Source organism: Oryzias latipes, chromosome 5 (genome assembly GCF_002234675.1).
Source record: "Oryzias latipes chromosome 5, ASM223467v1".
NCBI classification, from domain to species: domain Eukaryota; kingdom Metazoa; phylum Chordata; class Actinopteri; order Beloniformes; family Adrianichthyidae; genus Oryzias; species Oryzias latipes.
Genome location: NC_019863.2, coordinates 4,916,323 through 4,934,017, shown reverse-complemented (window position 1 = coordinate 4,934,017; position 17,695 = coordinate 4,916,323). Strand labels below are relative to the sequence as shown.

The 17,695-nt window shown below is 38.2% G+C and overlaps 1 protein-coding gene across 2 annotated transcripts in view; it reads right to left on the bottom strand.

The window, feature by feature from the left end:
* The window catches only part of LOC101156568 (protein bassoon), an 87,231-nt gene that overhangs the window by 53,054 nt on the left and 16,482 nt on the right, over positions 1–17,695 (bottom strand). For both annotated transcript variants that reach the window (XM_023954763.1, XM_023954764.1), the window contains exon 3: positions 4,416–5,210. In XM_023954763.1, the coding sequence (XP_023810531.1) occupies positions 4,416–5,210 (795 nt within the window). The remainder of the gene's footprint in view (positions 1–4,415; positions 5,211–17,695) is intronic.

Here is a 17,695-nt window from a genome sequence, read left to right as displayed (position 1 = left end):
ATGTTATTGTTAATGTTTTGCAAAAGAATCCCAGACATGAAAGTCTTCTGAACAGATTGGTTTTCAAGTGTTTTTAACATGTGTCAGAAAAGCCAGAAGCTGGAATGAGTGTCTGTCTGAAAGATTGGTTACGAATGCGTACAGCCTTTTTGGACTTCGATGCTCATTTACATAAGACAAGCATACATTCATTTCAGTAATCGTAGATCACTTCTGATGTGTAGCTGACACATAGTAACAGCCAAAGCTGATCGCTCACTACTTTTCCTTCTCAGATCATTTTAGGCCTTAAGAGATCCTTGTTATTTTATATTGACAAGCCTATGAGATAAAGAAAAATCCAATCCATTATTATCCATTATTATTATAGGTTTAGGCCTTTTTAGTTGACATTAAGCAAAAGTCTGTTGGAGGACATCATGAAGGTTTTCTTACACAACCTGAGACGATCAACAACTGTTGTAGAGACTTCCTGCTAGTGATGTGACTTTCTTAATCAAGGCTTCGAGGCGTGTGTCGAGTAGTGAAGGACTTATCACGAAACAGATCTTGATTTGTAAGATAATGGAATCTCCTCTGGTTGAGAAAAAAACTTTTTTGTTGGGTATGCATGGACAAATTGACGTCATTTTAGACAAGCCAAATAGCTAAGGCATATGATCAGATACCTGACCATGGTTTGGTTCTTCAACTGGTTTACACGGTACTGCCACCTCACTCAGAGGGAAAGAAATAAAAAAAAGTTCATGAAAAAATGTCACAAACAAACTAAGCTAGTGGAGAATTTCAGTTTGGTTCAAATGAAAAAAACAGTAACATAACCAACAAAAGCTGTTTAGAGGTTTGGATGAAATGTCTATATAGAAAAACAGGTTTCTGGAATTCATTTATTTAGCCAATTTAATACCTTCTTCCACTGACACGACCCAACTACAATGAGTTCCTGAATGGACACCACAACTAAACTAAACTAAATTTTTATTTGAGAGCCACAAAAACATCAACTCACATATTTTTATATTCATAAAATTAGACATCTATACTGGGATTGATATAATACTTGTTTTCCATTAGACTGTAAGGTCTTTGTAGCTGTATCAAGAATATAATGAATGTATAGTTACATGTTTCTGTAGCCTTTCCTACCCATCTATATGAATCTCTACTAATGTATTCCTAGATATGTACAATCATCAAAATGCGTGATTGTCAGTTCAACATTGTGTGTATGTAATGAGTGACAACGCTGTCACTCACACAGACACACACACGCACGCACACACACACACACTTTTTCTCCTTTTTTTCTTACGTTTGTATTGGTTGTTGTCTTTTTTGTCAGGTCTATCTGTCCAGTGTACTTTTTTTTGTCTCACTTAAATAAAAAAGCATTAAATAAGAAGATAAGTTTGGATGAAATCCATTTGATGCTACAATGACTTGCAGACCTAAACCAATGGAGCAAAAACCTCCTGTCATCCATTTTCTAAACTCCCCCAATCCTGGAGCCTTCACAGCCACTGTTGAACGAAGGTCGTTAGTTCATCACAAGGCCACACGGAGACACCACACTCATTTACATTTTCATCAAAGTCACCAATTAATCTATGATGTATGTTTTTGGACTGTGGGAGGAGAAAGCCCACACATCCACCCTCTACATGAAAAGATCCCAGTCAGGATTTGAACCACAAACTTGAACCTTCTGGTTGTGGGGTGGGAGCGCTAACCACCACACCATCATGCAGCCCAGAGCAGCAACACATCTTTAATAATGCTGTCTCTCATTAGAGCAGCACCCTGAAAGTTTTTGGACACGTTCAGCATCACAGCAGCCAAGTCAGGGGAAGGCTGACAAACAAATTAACTTTCTGTTTCCATAGCGATCTACAAATGGCCTCTGCAAGTGCTTGTGACAACCGGATGGCTGGGAAGACAAGACATGCCCATAAAAAGCTTCAGCTCTGCAGCAAGCCTGCTATTATGGCTATCATTCAATTGGACTTGATTTGCATAATTAAACTCTGTTATTGCCTGGCTCCAGAAGCTATTGCAATCTCTATTCCTACAATAAGGTTTCCCACCATGACGCAGGACAAAGAGACAGTAAAGGAAGAGCCTGCCCTCATCTGACCCGGGGTATGACTAATAAATACCAAGATAATCCAATAAATTGAATGTAATTAGGTTCTATTTCCTGCAGATTGCTCATAGATATCTGTGTTGCTCCAGGCTAGACTCACTGATGAAGGTGGAACTTAAACATGCTTCCAACATGGAAGAATTCCACAGAGCAAAACAGAGCAGGTACTGAAATCCTAGAGAGCAGGAAAAAGGTCAGAAGAATTTTACGAAAACAACGTTTGAATAAGATGAAAAGTAAATATATTATGGAAGCACGTTTATACATTTTCAGGAATTTATCTGAAAATTGGTTTCTTTAGTCTTGGCTTCAGCTATGGTTAAACAGCAAATTATTACCTCTACTTTTAAGGAGCTGAACTCATACTTTCTTGTTGTTTAATTGAAAAAAATGTACCCTTTAATCCCTGTTTTATTTTCTTCTTTTAAATTTAGTGACCCTGAAGTTCAAATAGAATCACTCAATGCAAAAACAAAAATATAGATCACAACAATATTAAAAATGAAATAATATTAAAACACCACTTTACATTTTAAAAATCAAATAAAAATGTAAAAAGAAATTAGAAATGAAAAGTAATCTACAGAAATCAAAATTAAAAGATTAAAAATTAAAACAAACTAGAAGGAGCTGCATTTCCAATAGAAAATGCAGGGTTGAGGCTGTATTGCTGAATGAAAATGAAACTTGAAGGGTAATAATTGACCAAAAAAAATATAAATAAGAAAAAGAAATAATCAAAGTTGGCCACAAATAAAGTGAAAACAGCAAAGTAACAAAAAATATATCATCATCCTATCAGCGATGTCTTTGACGTCCCATAATAGGAACATTTTCTGGTTTCTTATTTTTTGCATTGTTAACATTTTCTTTGGATTTCTGAAAATTACTTTTGTTTTTCAAATCGTTTCTCATTTATTTTTGTTTCAGGAATGTCGTTTTGATTTTCGAAATTTAATGTTGCTTTATTATTTGTATTCTTGATGTGATTTGCACTTCAGGGCCAACTTAAAAATCGTATAAACTCTGAAGCAAATCAATTGTAATCAAATCAAATCAAAATGTGTTCATAAAAAAGTGACTTGTCTTGCTTTAAGCAGCTCAAAGCAGTTTAAAGTTCAAAGATCTTACAAAATCTGTCTATTTTATCACAGAACTTATTTTCAAAGAGACACCAAATGAGAGCAGCAATTGTTTACCCGCACTTTTTCAAAACACATCAATGGACAAAGTGTAGGTCCAAGGGATCGTAGGTCCAAGCTGTGATGAGAGAGCTTTAGTCTGATTGTTTCCAGCCCATTAGGAACAGAGCTTCATCGGGTGACTGGTTTCATCTTTTGACATGTTATTATTTTACTTGTCACAGTAGTTTGCCTAAAATGGTGTTAACCCCTAGAAACATACAATACCTTACAATATATTGTGTTTAACCTCATTCAAATTGATACCTGATACTAAAGTCTCTGTTAAAATATGGGAATTAACTGACTGTAACACTCAAACCTTTTCCCAGATCATGACAAACCTGTTGGTGCCACCAGTTTGTTCTCTAATGTCTGTCTATAAAGAAAAGATATGTGTTTGACAATAAACTGTCATTTATCTCATGTTTTTTCTGAGCTCTCATTTGAAAAGAGGTATGCCATGTCAAGGTGTGACAACATACTTTAAGGAATCCTTTGAAAATACAAAAGTGGATTTCTGTGGAGACACTAACCTGTCCAACTTATACACATAACACAAAACAGAAACACTCAGTGCATGCAGGAACGGATTTAAGTAAGAAATAGCATCCTTTAAAACAAAACTGTTAATAGAGTCAAAAAAGAAAATCACCACTTCACCGTCATCTATGGAAAAAAACGCCTCCAGCAGAGATCTCACTGAATCCAGAAAACTGTGTCTGCTGGACATAAAAAACTTATTATGTGTCCCAAAATTCTCCCTAACTGAACAAAGCAAACACACAGAGGCCTGAGGACGTGCTCCAGTTTTAATGGGAAAGTCATGAAGACTCTCCCATGAGTCACTGATTGATGTATTTGCAGGTTATTTGACAGAAGAGCTAACCGTTTCATCCATCCATGATCACAAAAAGGGATCATTCTGTCACTATGTGACCAGGCAGCTACAAACTATAAACTCTTTAATGTGAAACATAAACAAAACATATTACATGAGGAAACATTTGTAAATGATTTCAGTTACACAAACCGCAGGATGTGACTGACAAAAACAGCAAAAAACCAAGCAGGTGAAAGCAGAGTCTTACCTCGGTTAGATGCGGGGTGGGGTTGAATCCGCACATGTTGCACACTTGGGAGTGGCACTGAGTGCAGGTGTTGTAGTTGGGCTGTTCTGATGTGTTTCCAACATTGAGGCTTGTTTTACAGAGTGGGCAGCAGGTTTTAGGCTTGGATGGGTCCGAAGGAGCTCGCTGCTGCTGCTGCTGCTGCTGCTGCTGCTGAGTGGATGCGTGAGGCCCTTGTTGTGCAGGATGTGATGCTGAGGGTTTACTCGCTCCAGAAACTGGACCTGGAGGCCCCCCGGGTTTGGGAGCTGGTTTTGGGGGCTGCTGTTGGGGTTGGGTAGTCTCAGATATGAGCGTGCTGGCTTGGTTTAGAAGAGATGCACCAAAGCCAAACAACTTTCCAAATGTCTGCTCTGGGGGAGGGGGCTGTCGGGAAGGAGAGCTTCCTGCACTGCGGGTTTGGTCCTGGCGCGGGTGTTGGGGTTGGTGAGCAGGGGAATTCCGAGAAAGATCAGGCTGCGAGGGGGCCTTGGCCATTCCAGGAAGAGGGACTGCCCCTGGGGGAAGCTTAACCTGTTGCTGGCCTGGACCAGTCTGTTTTGTAGGAGCAGGTCCTGGATGAGTCTGTGCTGAAAGCGGCTTTGGATGAGGGGTTTGTGTCTGCGGTGCAGGCTGAGCTGCAGATTCAGGTTTAACATCTGGATTGGTGGGATGAGAGGGAGAGTGGATCTGCTGCTGACTCTTTGATCGCGGTGTGTCCATGTCCATACCCAACGCTCTTTGCATTTGACAGTTCAGGCATAACCACTCCTGCACCTAAAAAAAGAGAGCAAAAGGACACGGGTCATTTTTTCATTTTCAGAATTCTTGGTAAAAACGTTGGTAACACTTTACAATAGGGGCCACTTTACATTAATGAACATGTATTATTAGGCTTATCAAACATTAAAATGAATTTACTTAGGTTAATTGGTGCTTAAGTAATGCTTACAAGGCTTTTCTAATATTTCCAAATAGATACTTGTTTAAACTTTACCATCAGATTCCAATAATTATTTCCTAATTTAACTTAGGTTAATTGACGATTAGGTCATGCTTATGAAGCTTTTTAGAATGTATTAAGGGTTAGGTCAGGCTAAAATCATAATGTAAAACCTTGATTAACTATTGCTGCCTAATTTAGAAAGTAAAAATAAAAAAGTCCTTAGAAAATGTTTACTTTAGACATTATTAAGGCTGCTAAAAACACATAAATAACATAGTTATTGTATATGTAATACTCGGCAACTGCATAGGACAGCTTTTATTAAAGCTTTGTAACACTTTCAGTACGATTGAATAATAAATACTAGTCTAACTAATGAGTTACGTCATACATTTAGTAATGCAAAGTAATGCATACAAGGGTCTTATTTAAAATAACTTTAGTTAAATTTCTTTTAAATTTAACAATGGTTAATTATGCAATAACTAATGTTAGTAAAGGGACACTTACTGTAAAGTGCTATCGAAAAGTTTCAAAGTTTAGCATCTACTTTTAGGCTAGACTCTAACTACATGTTGACCGTTACCTGGCAGAGTAGATCTTAATCTTTGGAGATGCACATTACCAAATCAGCACTTTATAAGTGAGTCACTATTAATCTATTACGACAGATGCTAGTCAGAATTTGCATCTGTATATTGTTATAGGAAATGTTGACCCACTGCATTTTGATACACAGTCGGTAGGTGAGATGCTGACATCTGACCTGTCAAATTATCTGCTCTGAGCACGAGGCGTTCAAGGACAGTCCTTCAGCCAAAAGTGCACGACTCATCCATCATCACGGCTTGTAGTCACATGACCAAGGTCATGCCAAAACGACACTTGTGCTGAAGAACATCGTGTGCCCTTGCCTTAAATAGTGCCAGGAAGTTTTCCAATAGTAAACATCGATTCCCCGGTTTGTGAAAAAATACACTCATTTTGCCCCTTAGTAACAAATGATAAAACTCTATTAAATATTGTGTTTATTTTAAAACCAAGTAAATCTGTGAAATCAACATGATCAATCTATACTCTAATGATTAACCTAAATCTTGTTTAAAAAAAGAAAAGAGAAAATTGTTCAGTAGTATGACTGTGGATGAAAAACTTGATACTGTAGCTTTACTTTGAAGATACATTTACTTCTGGTGACAGCAGTGCACAGAGGCGGACTTAGCAGTTCTGGGGCCCCAGGGCAACAATAACAAGGGGCCCTTCTTTCTTTTTTTTTAAATCCTTACCAATAAGGAAAAATGTAGAATAACTTCCTTACTGGTTCACTTTTAGACAATATCAATGTCAAGAAGCCAAATGTTTGGTAAGGATTGAAAAATTTGACACCGCATTCAAATGTTAAAAAAATGTATTGTATATTATTTTTACCTGGAAAAACGTTAAATTTAAAAAATGGACTAATTAGTTAATCCCTAACTTTTTGGAAGGAACAAATGATGATTTTCTGTCTTTTCTTTAATTTGTCAGGTTCTACTAAAGAACCAAAAGAAACAAAAATACATGCATGAAGGAACAACAAAACAGTACATAGTGGCATCAATAAAACCTTCAAGAAATGTTTTCAAAGTTAGCATTTCTTCCACTCTCTTTTGCCTTTCCTCTCCTTTTCTTCCACTTTTCTCATTTTTTATTTTATTTATTTATTTTTTTTACCTTCCTGAGTTTTTTTTATGCTGCTATGATTTTTCCCATTTGTCTTGCAGTACAAATGTTTTTCTTTCTCTTAGCCTTTTCCTCTCTACAGATCACTAAGCTTCATTTGACCACTTTTTAAAAATTGCTTTGAATCATCATTTAATCTCTGCCAGTGTTGCCAGAAACAGTTGTGGTATTTCTGGCCGAAGGTCGTCTAAAGCCAACAAACAAAAAACCACCCGAAGTATTAATCAGTCATTCATTTGCAGTAATTAATCAACCATTATTTATTACTTCCTGATTTGATTCAAATCCAACTTTATCACCTTTTCCATGAAATTACATCCACCATTCAGAGAAAACCATGAAATAATGGACTCCTATTGAACTTTACTAACAACCACTGATGAAAGTGGAAAACAAAAGATCAAACAATAGGAGTTTTAGTTTAACTTATTAGCCTGTCATGAACTAAAGAGGGAAAAGTTCTTGTCTTTTACTTTTAATGAATTTAACTCAGGTAAAAGAAAAGCAAATGTTCTTGTGAAACCTTCTAAATATGAAATTTTTAAAGTATTGAATATAACATTATGAACTAAATCAAAAATTACCAGAGATGACTCCAAAAAGTATTTGTTGCTTTTTTAATTGTGTATTAAAATGAATTTTTGCGCAAAACTAATAGTAAAAATCCTCCCAAAAGGTTATATATGTATTCATACAACAAATGATGTATTGTTTATATTAATATGACAAAAAGCTCGGTTGTTTTCCTGCCTCATTATGTCTTTTCAGCAAAGCTTCACATCAGTTTTCAACAGAAAAACGTGAAATAGGTTCCCTATCAAATAGAAAGGGAGGATCTGTCTAGAATGTTTAAAAACGAATAAATAACCTTTACATAATTAACGAACGCTGAGTAAACTAAAGGGAGAATCAACCCACTTTATTTAGGATTGTGTAATCCCTCGTGCTGCAGACCATGCAGCCTGAAGTTAAACATGAAGTCCCCAAATACAGGCAATTTGTGGGATAAAAATAATGAAAATGGCTAGAATGAATCATTTAAATTGCATTTATTGAACAGTTTAGTGAACACATATTTCTATTTTATCATTAGTAGACTTTACATGTTATGAGGAAGATGAGCACACATCGCTGCTTGAAGCGTTTTTCAACGAGGAACTAAAAACTCCCGAACCAATCCTAAACCGGCCCAAATTACGGTATCTCCATCCACCTACAGTCATTTCTGCTCGAACAGCCCGGTAAAAAGCCGCTCTATTGGGCCTCTGCTCACTAACTTGCTAGTGTATTGACTTGCTGTTGAGTGGAATGTACCATCACTGCAGAAAGACGGGGGAGAACCAAATACTCCGTGTTATATCTTACATCCGTCTTATGCCACTTCAGTCATTTGGGGTGTGTTTTTATAACAGAGCTAAATAAAGATGGGCGAAATAATTATTTTTAGACAATTCTATTAAGTTCTCAGCTTGGGGCCACTAGAGTGTTGGGGGGCCCAGGTGATCGCCTACCTTTGCCTAATGGTGAGTCTGCCCCTGGCAGCGCATTCTGTTAGTCTTCTTTATATGCTTAAAATCCAACAATTATTTTGTTCCCTGGAGTGTGTTTTTACCATAAAGTTTGCGTATCAACAATATCTAACATTAAAAATATTTCATAGTCTTTTTTTTTAGGAACAGATCACAAATAGCCGAGTTTTCAGATAATCGTTACAGCCTTATATCATATGGCAGCCACTCTCAACCAAAAAAGCTGCAAAACATGGTTTATATGGTTTTAAATTACAATATAAATGACTTGATAGACGTGGTATCTTTGAAGGTTTTATTTTCAATAATTTACTATCAAAACAAGAAAATCAATATCCATAAAAGTAAAGCAGCAGTTCTTCCTCTTAACTTCCCGCTTCACTCCCATTGGTTTTGGATGTGTTTTTTTTCATCCTCATTATCCAAAAATATCCAAGCAGAATAAACTAGATGCTCATGAATAAAAGTGTTGATCTGACTTTTGGCGTCCACTTTTATATTGCATGCCAGAGTTGCCTTCAGCATGTTCTATTATGAATAAAACCATCATTTTAAATAAACAAATAAAAAAGAAAGTGTGTGGAAAATAACTGGAAGGTACATTTAGGTAATATGTGAGAATAAGTAGAGCCTTAAGGATCCTCTAACCTCTGCATTAACTTCACTCATCTATCTACACTTTTGAGATGAATAAATGTGACAGATGGTATTAACTTGGTAGGGACATCTTTAATAATCCAAAGATGTGCCTACTGTTGAAATCTACCCAAATGTTCTTCCTGGATGTCTTTTTTTTTCTTTTTGTGGCACATTTTCTCATGTTATACACGTTATCTCCTCTATGTTTCTGGTATTGTTTTCATTTCATTCTGGTATTTTCTGCCCTGTTTGTCTTTTATTGTGAAATTCTCATTTCCTCTCGCATGAACACAGGAGACTGAGAGTGTGGTGCTTATCATTAAACGCATACAGCCACTGACAACCTTTTCTAACTCCTATTCTTGTGTAATTTTTGCACTAACAGGCACTTAAACCCCTTAAACACAGGACACAAAAACAGGGGAAAAATGTTTAATTATTGACTTTAAATCAAGTTAAGGTGCATCAATTAGGCTTTTGGTTTAAAAACATTAAAAAATTGTAAGAAAATACCAACACATTTCCTTACTTCTTAGGAAACTTCTAGTTCCAGTCATAGAAAATTGAATTTACCAACAAGTTTAGCTGTGACCAGAACCAAGACTTTCCCTCCAAATCTCTGTTTGTTGTCCACTAAAAATACTACATTCTTTAATACACGTTTTCAAATGTGTTCCCACTTCATGGGGATAGCCTTTACTACACGTGTGGAGGCAAATTAGTGCTTTACACTTTGTCTGCAATAATGTAACGTTGACTCACTGGTCATTATGAAGAGTACTTTTGCTTCATATTTGCAAAACACTGACTCACAAATGTGCTGTGACTTTTAGCCAGATGAGAAACTCTGCATCCCCAACTCAGGCTGTTAATATTGAATTCTCCTGTTTGGATGATTATTCCCTTCATTAAACCTTTATTAACATTTTGTATTGATAAGTAAAAGAAACAAAAACAGAGAACATTCATCTTCTTTCAACTAGCCGTTTGCTATCTGGTAAATTCACCAAGCGCCGCCTTGCCAGCAGTATTAGGATAGAAAACTCTTCCAAAATGTTTGTCCACTAAAATTTAAAAAAATATGAGTATGATTGTTTTTTTCAACATAATAAGGCTTAAAAACCCGAACCTAAAGGCTTCAAACCTGATTTCTACTGTCAGCTCAAAGTGGGAATACATGCTACGACTGAGTTTTAGGGCCACCAAAAAAACAACAAAAAAAGTAAAATTACAATATCTTGTCGTAAATTTACGAGAAAAAAAAGCGCATATTTACAAGAAAGTTTTAGAGCCACCAAAATAAAAAAAGTTAAATTACGAGGTTCTATGTTGTAAATTAACAGGTTTATTTCTCGTAAATTTACAACTTAAAAGTCGTCATTTAAAAAAAATGTGTTTGTGAACATACAAACTCTCAAATATGAATACATGGCATTTTTTGTACGAGAGCAAAACAAAAATGAGAAAAAAAATCCACAATATTTTAGTTATATGGGATTTGGAGACAATAATCAGTGATGATGATAATAAATAAAATCAGTTTTGCTTTGCTTTAAATTGCTGTATTTGTACAGAAAATGAAACTACAGAGAACAACACCATGTTTCTAGTAAACAGTCTCACCTACTCTTGGTCGCCTTTCATTTCACAAAACAATGACAGTTGGACCCAGTTCCCTATAGCACCAGTAAATCGATTAGTCATACATGGCATGAAACGAAATTGCTATCAAACTATGGAGGATGACTCTGTGTAGCTGTCTCCTATGCAATTCAATTCTTTTTCAATTCTTTTTTTTCTTCCTTTAACACTTCCCTGTAGCAGGCTGTGGCTGCTTGAAGAATGTGGGCCTGCATGCTTTAACAAATGCATCAGAGGTTGGCACCCTGCAACAGTGTGTTTGTAAGGAAAGAACAGATGCATTGTCTATGTCTCACACTCTGGGAGTGGTTACAGATGCAATAAAAGGCCACGTCAGACTGGTGCACTTGGAAATACAGGGACTGTTTCCCAGATCTCCTGAGTTGTTCTACATCTTGTAATAGCTCTGCCGTCACAGACGACTGCCTCCTTTGCTGGAAGAAATAATCAACCAATCAGAGACCAAGCTGGCTGCAGGCTTCCAGCACACCCACAAGTTTAGGAATCAAATGATTTCCTTTGTTCCTCTAAACCTTGCTGTTTTTAATGTAATAGATTACAGTCAAAGCTTTTGCTACAAAAGGCTCAGCAAAAAAAAAAAACGTTTAAACACTGTGCGTGTTTAGTTTTTGTATGAACAACGTTTATGTCATACTGTACTTTATTTCATCTGCACACCAAAACAGCCCACACCACGACTCGGCAATATTGGTGTTGCCAAATAGTTGGTCACTTCAAAGTTTATAAAAACCAGGAAAATTGCAACAGATCAGGTGAGAAAAGTGACTATCAGGGTGCAAAATGTCATTTTACAGGCTATTAACTTTACATTTGCCACAAACTCTAATAAAAAAATTACTTTTTTTCTCTCTCACTATTTTTCAGATACACTTCAAACATGTTGTAAGCAATGCAACAGCAGCAAATGCTGTTAAGCAACAAACGTTTTTATAAGCCAACGGTGAATCCAGTCATGTTGTGCAACAGCATTTTTTACTGAAAAGGTGATCTTGTTGTCATGGTAACTACAGTTTTTAGTTTTTCACAAACCCAAAACAGCCTGTGCTAAGCAGATGGCGAGCCTTGAATGGTTTTAACCGAATTTCAACATATTCTATTCACTTTGAGACTTTCAATCTTTACATAATAGAACAGTCGGTCAGACTTGATCCTATTAGGTAGAAAATGGCTAAAATTTCCATTTCGCACCTACATTTGGTTTCCAGAAACATCACTCTCAGGAGCTGCCTGGAACAGCCACAGATCCAAGTGCTGCATATTTGAGGCAGTATTGCAGCTTAGAAGAAGTTCTGACCAGGAAGAAAAAGAAGAAAGAAAAGCAGCAAGTTCTGCTGCCTATAGTATATACGGTACCCCCCCCCATATTCATGGGGGTCAAGGACCAAAGACACCCGTGAATACGCTGAATCTGCAAATACTGAGAACCACCCCCCAGAATGTCCGTCACTGATCCTCACTCATCAAAACCCTTCAGAAACGTTTCTGATGCTTTGTAAATTATTTATTAAAGAACAATGGAATATTCATTCATTCATTCATTCATTCATTCATTCATCATCTGAGCCCTTTGTTCCCTTTCGGGGTCACGGGGATGCTGGAGCCTATCCCAACCCACCTGTGAGTGTGGTCGCCAGTCTGTCGCAGACATTGGAATAATATAACATAAACAGTTTTTTTTTAAATTCACACTGATAGACTGTATATGACTGTAGCGTACTTTATAACGCACATTAGGAGTGTCCCTCTGTGCCTTAAAACCAGGAGCTTTTTCTTCATTGGTTAAGTGCAAGAAGTCATCTTCTTCCAGAAGAGGCCAGTTTCATCCATCATTCATTCATTAATCATGAATAATCATCAATTATTCTTCGGGATAATCTTCCTGAGCGTTTCAGGATCTTTTTTTCCGGCCGCTTTTGAGTCCCCTGATGAATTTCGGCTGGTAGCGATTCAGGAAACGGTGGAACCAGCAGCCGACAAGGAAGCTGACGGATGCAAAAATCTCATGCAAGCGTCTTGAGTTGATTTTTTGTGAGGAATCGGAGGAGAGTCATGTGACTATAAAAAATCTGTGGACATGTAAAACTGCAAATAATGAAATGGGAATACGCGTGGGAACACTGCAAGTGCTTTTACTTTATTACTACACCTTTTTTAAAATGCATCGTTCTAATATTACTGTATTTGGTTCCCTTTGGGTCCATAAATGGTTTGTCACCAGGGTCCATTTGGAAGCACCACAATTAGTACCGGGCCAAGTCTCACTATCAAACCATACAAGTTCACAACTCAAATTTTCATTTTAAAACTCATTTTGCTTGGTTAGGAAAACTTTTCTTTAAGTTGCTAGTAATTTAAAATGAATAAAAGGTTAAATAACTTTTTTCTTCTAAGCCGTTTTGTCCCCTTCGGGATCACTGGGCTGCCGGAGCCTATCCCAGTAACTCATGGGCGAGGACAGGGGACGTCCTGGACAGATCGCCAGTCTGTCACAGGGCCACAATCACACACCCATGCACACTCACACCTAGGGACAACTTAAGGGTACCGGCAACCAATTAACCTATGAAGCATGTTTTTGGACGGTGGGAGGAAGCCGGAGTCCCCAGAGAAAACACACGCAGAGAGAACATGCTAACTCCATATAGAAAGGTCCCCCAATTATGTTCTAGTTCAAGTCCCCCAGCCGGGACATGGACCAGGGGCCTTATTGCAGTGAGGCAAGAGCGCTAACCACCGTGCAGCCATTAACTTAATAAATAACTTTCAATAAGAAAATTATGTTTTATTGCATTTATCAGAACCCCCTGAGCCCTAATCTAATGTAAGACTCTATGTACAAAGAAAATGAAACAAACAGCCGGGTTCTGCACGTTCTTGATCTACACATATGATTTTACCTCTTTGATCTGCATTGTCCCAAGTTTACATGTCTTTTGGCAAACTGTGCACTTTGCTTCACAAGGATTTCCACTAACCAGTTGGATCACTAAGAATAATCCCTATTTTCAAATCATTTCACCGTGAATTTGCACTTCTCCTTTTTCCAGGACCATGTATGAGCTAATTTGCTGGATGAGGTTAAACGATTTACGACCAGTTCACGACCTTATGACACAATGCATCCCGAAAATCTTTTTTTTAGTGAGAGGAAGTCACATGGTATTGGCACGAAAAAAATGAAAGACCCATTCACCAGAATTTAAGACAATTTAATGCTTTATAAGGCCTTGTTTCAGTTCAAATAAATCCAAGACTTTTTAAGGATCCGCAGCCACTCAGGCTTAATCTGTGCTTTTTTATTTTTATTTTTTTTTTGCCTCATCAGACATTCAAAGTTGCAAAATCTTACATGAAAGTGTTCTGTCATGGTGCGAGACAAAAACACACCAACAGCTATCCAATCCAAATGACTTTTTGTCATATTTTTGCACACATGATGAAGTGGATGCATGGTAACATTTTTACCTGAGGGCTGCTGAAGGCTCTGCTGTATTTAGTAAGCACTCAATCTGCCTTATGGTATTTCACAGTAGGTCTCCAGCCAGTCATTTGATCTGGCAGTCATTCAGTAAGTTAGTGCGGATGGAGCAAGTCAGAGGCTCAGCAGCATCTTGGCCTGCTGTTTGGCCCCCTGCCAGTACTCGGTATAAGGAGTGATGAGGCCACGGTGTTCACTTTGAGTCAGGGAAACAGGAGCGAAAGCACAGGTAAACTCTGAGGGTAGTCACAGACAGTAATCTGGATGGTAAAACAAAGACGGCATCTGCGGGTGGGGACGCAGCCTTTTCTCCATTTCTTCATGTCTCTGCTTCCCTCTGCCTCCTCGCTCTTATCTCATTCCTCTCTGCATCCTCCTTGTGATCAGGCAATCATGTGGATCTTTATGTAACCTGATCTGTATCAGCAAAAAAACAAAAAACAAGCACGGTGCACACTCTGCTTTGGTTGCCTTGTGTGGGCCGCCATCTTGTTCTCCTAGCATTGTCTTAATTTTTTCTTCTCATCTGCAGCCCTTCCTCTCATCAAGCTCAACTTCCTCTCTAAGGTTATTTGGCCATTCAAACTGATGTGGATTTGCATGTGGAAAGTCACATTGAACATGTTGATGCACTGCGTGTCAACAGCGTCCACACAGACTAAAGCTTCAATAGAAATTTTGAGATTCAGGAAATAAAAACTTTGTTAGCAAGGGGTTTGCAAAAACTTGGATATGGATCACAGCACAGTGTCCTTGGCAGGAAAGGAGTGCGCTGAAAACTGATATGGTTGAGAGCTTTGCGTCGGATGGTTCAGGCTTCCATGGCGTGCGTTAATTTTAGTCATGCCATGGTCCGGGTTAATTTTCATGTTGGAACATTATTTGTATTGTGTACATGTTGACACGTGAACGTTTTTGGAGCCAACAGGTATGTTTGTGGCATTTGAGTGTGTGTGTGGACAGGCCCCGCCCTTATAGACTTGTAGCACATCTGAACCTCACTGTAATGAGTATAACCATCCAGCAACTTTTTGCTTTATGCTGCTTCATGGTTTTACCCCCCCCCCCTCTATAATCACCCTTCTATCCCCCTCTCTAACGTCCCTCTCTCTTCTTCCCTCCTTTCCTTTTCCAGCCGTTCCAACACAAAAGATTTTCAAATATGATTAAAATGAATAACGTTTGGCCTCGATTACAAAAAGGGTTTATTCAGACATACCTCTGGTTTGTTAGAAGATTTATAACCCCTGTTGTTAAAGTAAAATATGTCCAACACAAAAGGCCTTCAGCTCTCATCTGTCTGCCCAGCTGTTGGACAGGACACATTAAATAAATAAATAAATACAATAAAAAGTGATAACCGCACGCCTAAAAAAGAAGTTCCGGTCACGTAGCATAAATGTTCTGTATCACTGCATTGGCTTCTTTCAAACAAACTTCAGCTTCATTATCTGGACAAAAACAAGCGGTAAGAGTTGAACTTTCTCTGAAAAGAGGTTTAATTTGACCCCATCGTGACCATCAGCATAGATATAACTTTCCGTTGCCGCTGCAGTCGAGGTCGGCCCCTGGCTGTGCCAGCAAAGGAGCAGGTTGTTGCCGCACCACGGCAAAAAAAGTCTAGATACCCAAAATGTTGCTGCTAATATTTGACTATGTCACTTTACAAACAGCACCCCATATTGAAAAGTGTAACTATTGATTTAGGTCAAAACCTAAATCCCCCTTTATTCCCCCAAATAAGATGTGCAAAACCCAAACATATGAAGCGTAGTCCCAAGAATGCCTACATTTGTGCTAAAAATCGTGTTAGGGTCTAAAGTGCAGACTCTTAAATCCTCAAGGCTCAAAAATAATTTTCTGTTTCAACTGCATGATTTACTTAATCTCTTGAGAGTACTTCTGTCCCTCCCAAGTCTGCAGGTTTGTTTTCATGCGCATTTTTCTCAGACGAGAAAAACAAAAAGCACATGGATCTATTTGGACGGAGGTGGGGGATTTAGAATTTAGAAAGCTGGATTTTGGCCCGTCCATGGCAGTAACTGCGCCATGTGTCCGAGCTTTTTCAAAAATACGGTTTTCATCTGCCCCTGATCCCAACTGCTGCACTGGCAGACCGAGGCGTGGCTCAACATGGGTGGGGTTAAATGCGTTGCGCTCCGCCCACTGTATGTGATTCTTCTTCGTCACCACAATTGCCGTATTTTTCTTCGCATTTTATAAGTTTCCACTTGCAATATTGCCACCTACCAGATTCAGGAGTTTATTCTGACATGATTAAATTAAGGCTCAACATGTACATTAAAAGATTAGTAATTTTGATTTTAGGATGTTTACACCTCTGCATTATTTTTTATTTTATTTTTTTAAAGCACAGCCCTTTTTTAGTGGCTACAGAAATAAAGAAAGGAAAGTTAAACATAACTGCGATGTGTTGGTCAGAACAAAACGATTCTTATCTTATTTAAATATATTTCCTATTTTGCATTAGACTAGAAAATGCAATTTGCTTCATTTTGCCGCCTCCGTATTTCCTGCTTCTGCTCAGGGTACGAACACACCACCCTCCTCTTCCTCAGCGCGTTCACAGAGGCAGCAAGTGAATGAGGAGGATGTCGTTCATGTTATAAATAAACCCTGGAGACTATCGCGCTGGTTGAAAAGTACAAAACGCCGCTCAGAAGTTCATCTCAGTTCTAATAGGCAGTCGCAGTCAACATTAAAAATAATAATAATAAATAATTGATACTTTATTTATCCCACAATGGGGAAATTCTTCTCCGCTTTTTGACCCATCCCCTGGGGGGAGCAGGGATCGATCCGCCAACACTTCGGTTGTTGGACGACCTGCTCTAACCGCACGAGCACCTTAACGTGTGATTGTGGATACGACTGACGACCGATCGCTTGGCTCTTTACAGCGAATGACAAGATTAGATTCAAGGTTTCTTCCTGGAAACCATTTTTTTGCCTTCCTTTACTATTTCTTGCTTATTTTTATTTTCAATTCACTCATAAATGGTCAATACGTGTTTGTGCAGAGCGGGGGAGGGGCAGCAAAAGCTGGATACGCGTGCAGCAGCAGCATGTATGGAGTAAAGTGCCAGCATCAGCACAAAAATGTACAGAACTGAGTGACACTGGGAGAGAAGCTAAATCTGGAAGCACTTCACTTCAATTGATGATGTGGAAAGAGAATTTAGAGTCTGCAAAAAAACAATTCCATCTAGAACCGGATCCAGAACCAACCTGGACCTGAGACCTGAGAGAATCTTCTCCTAAACAG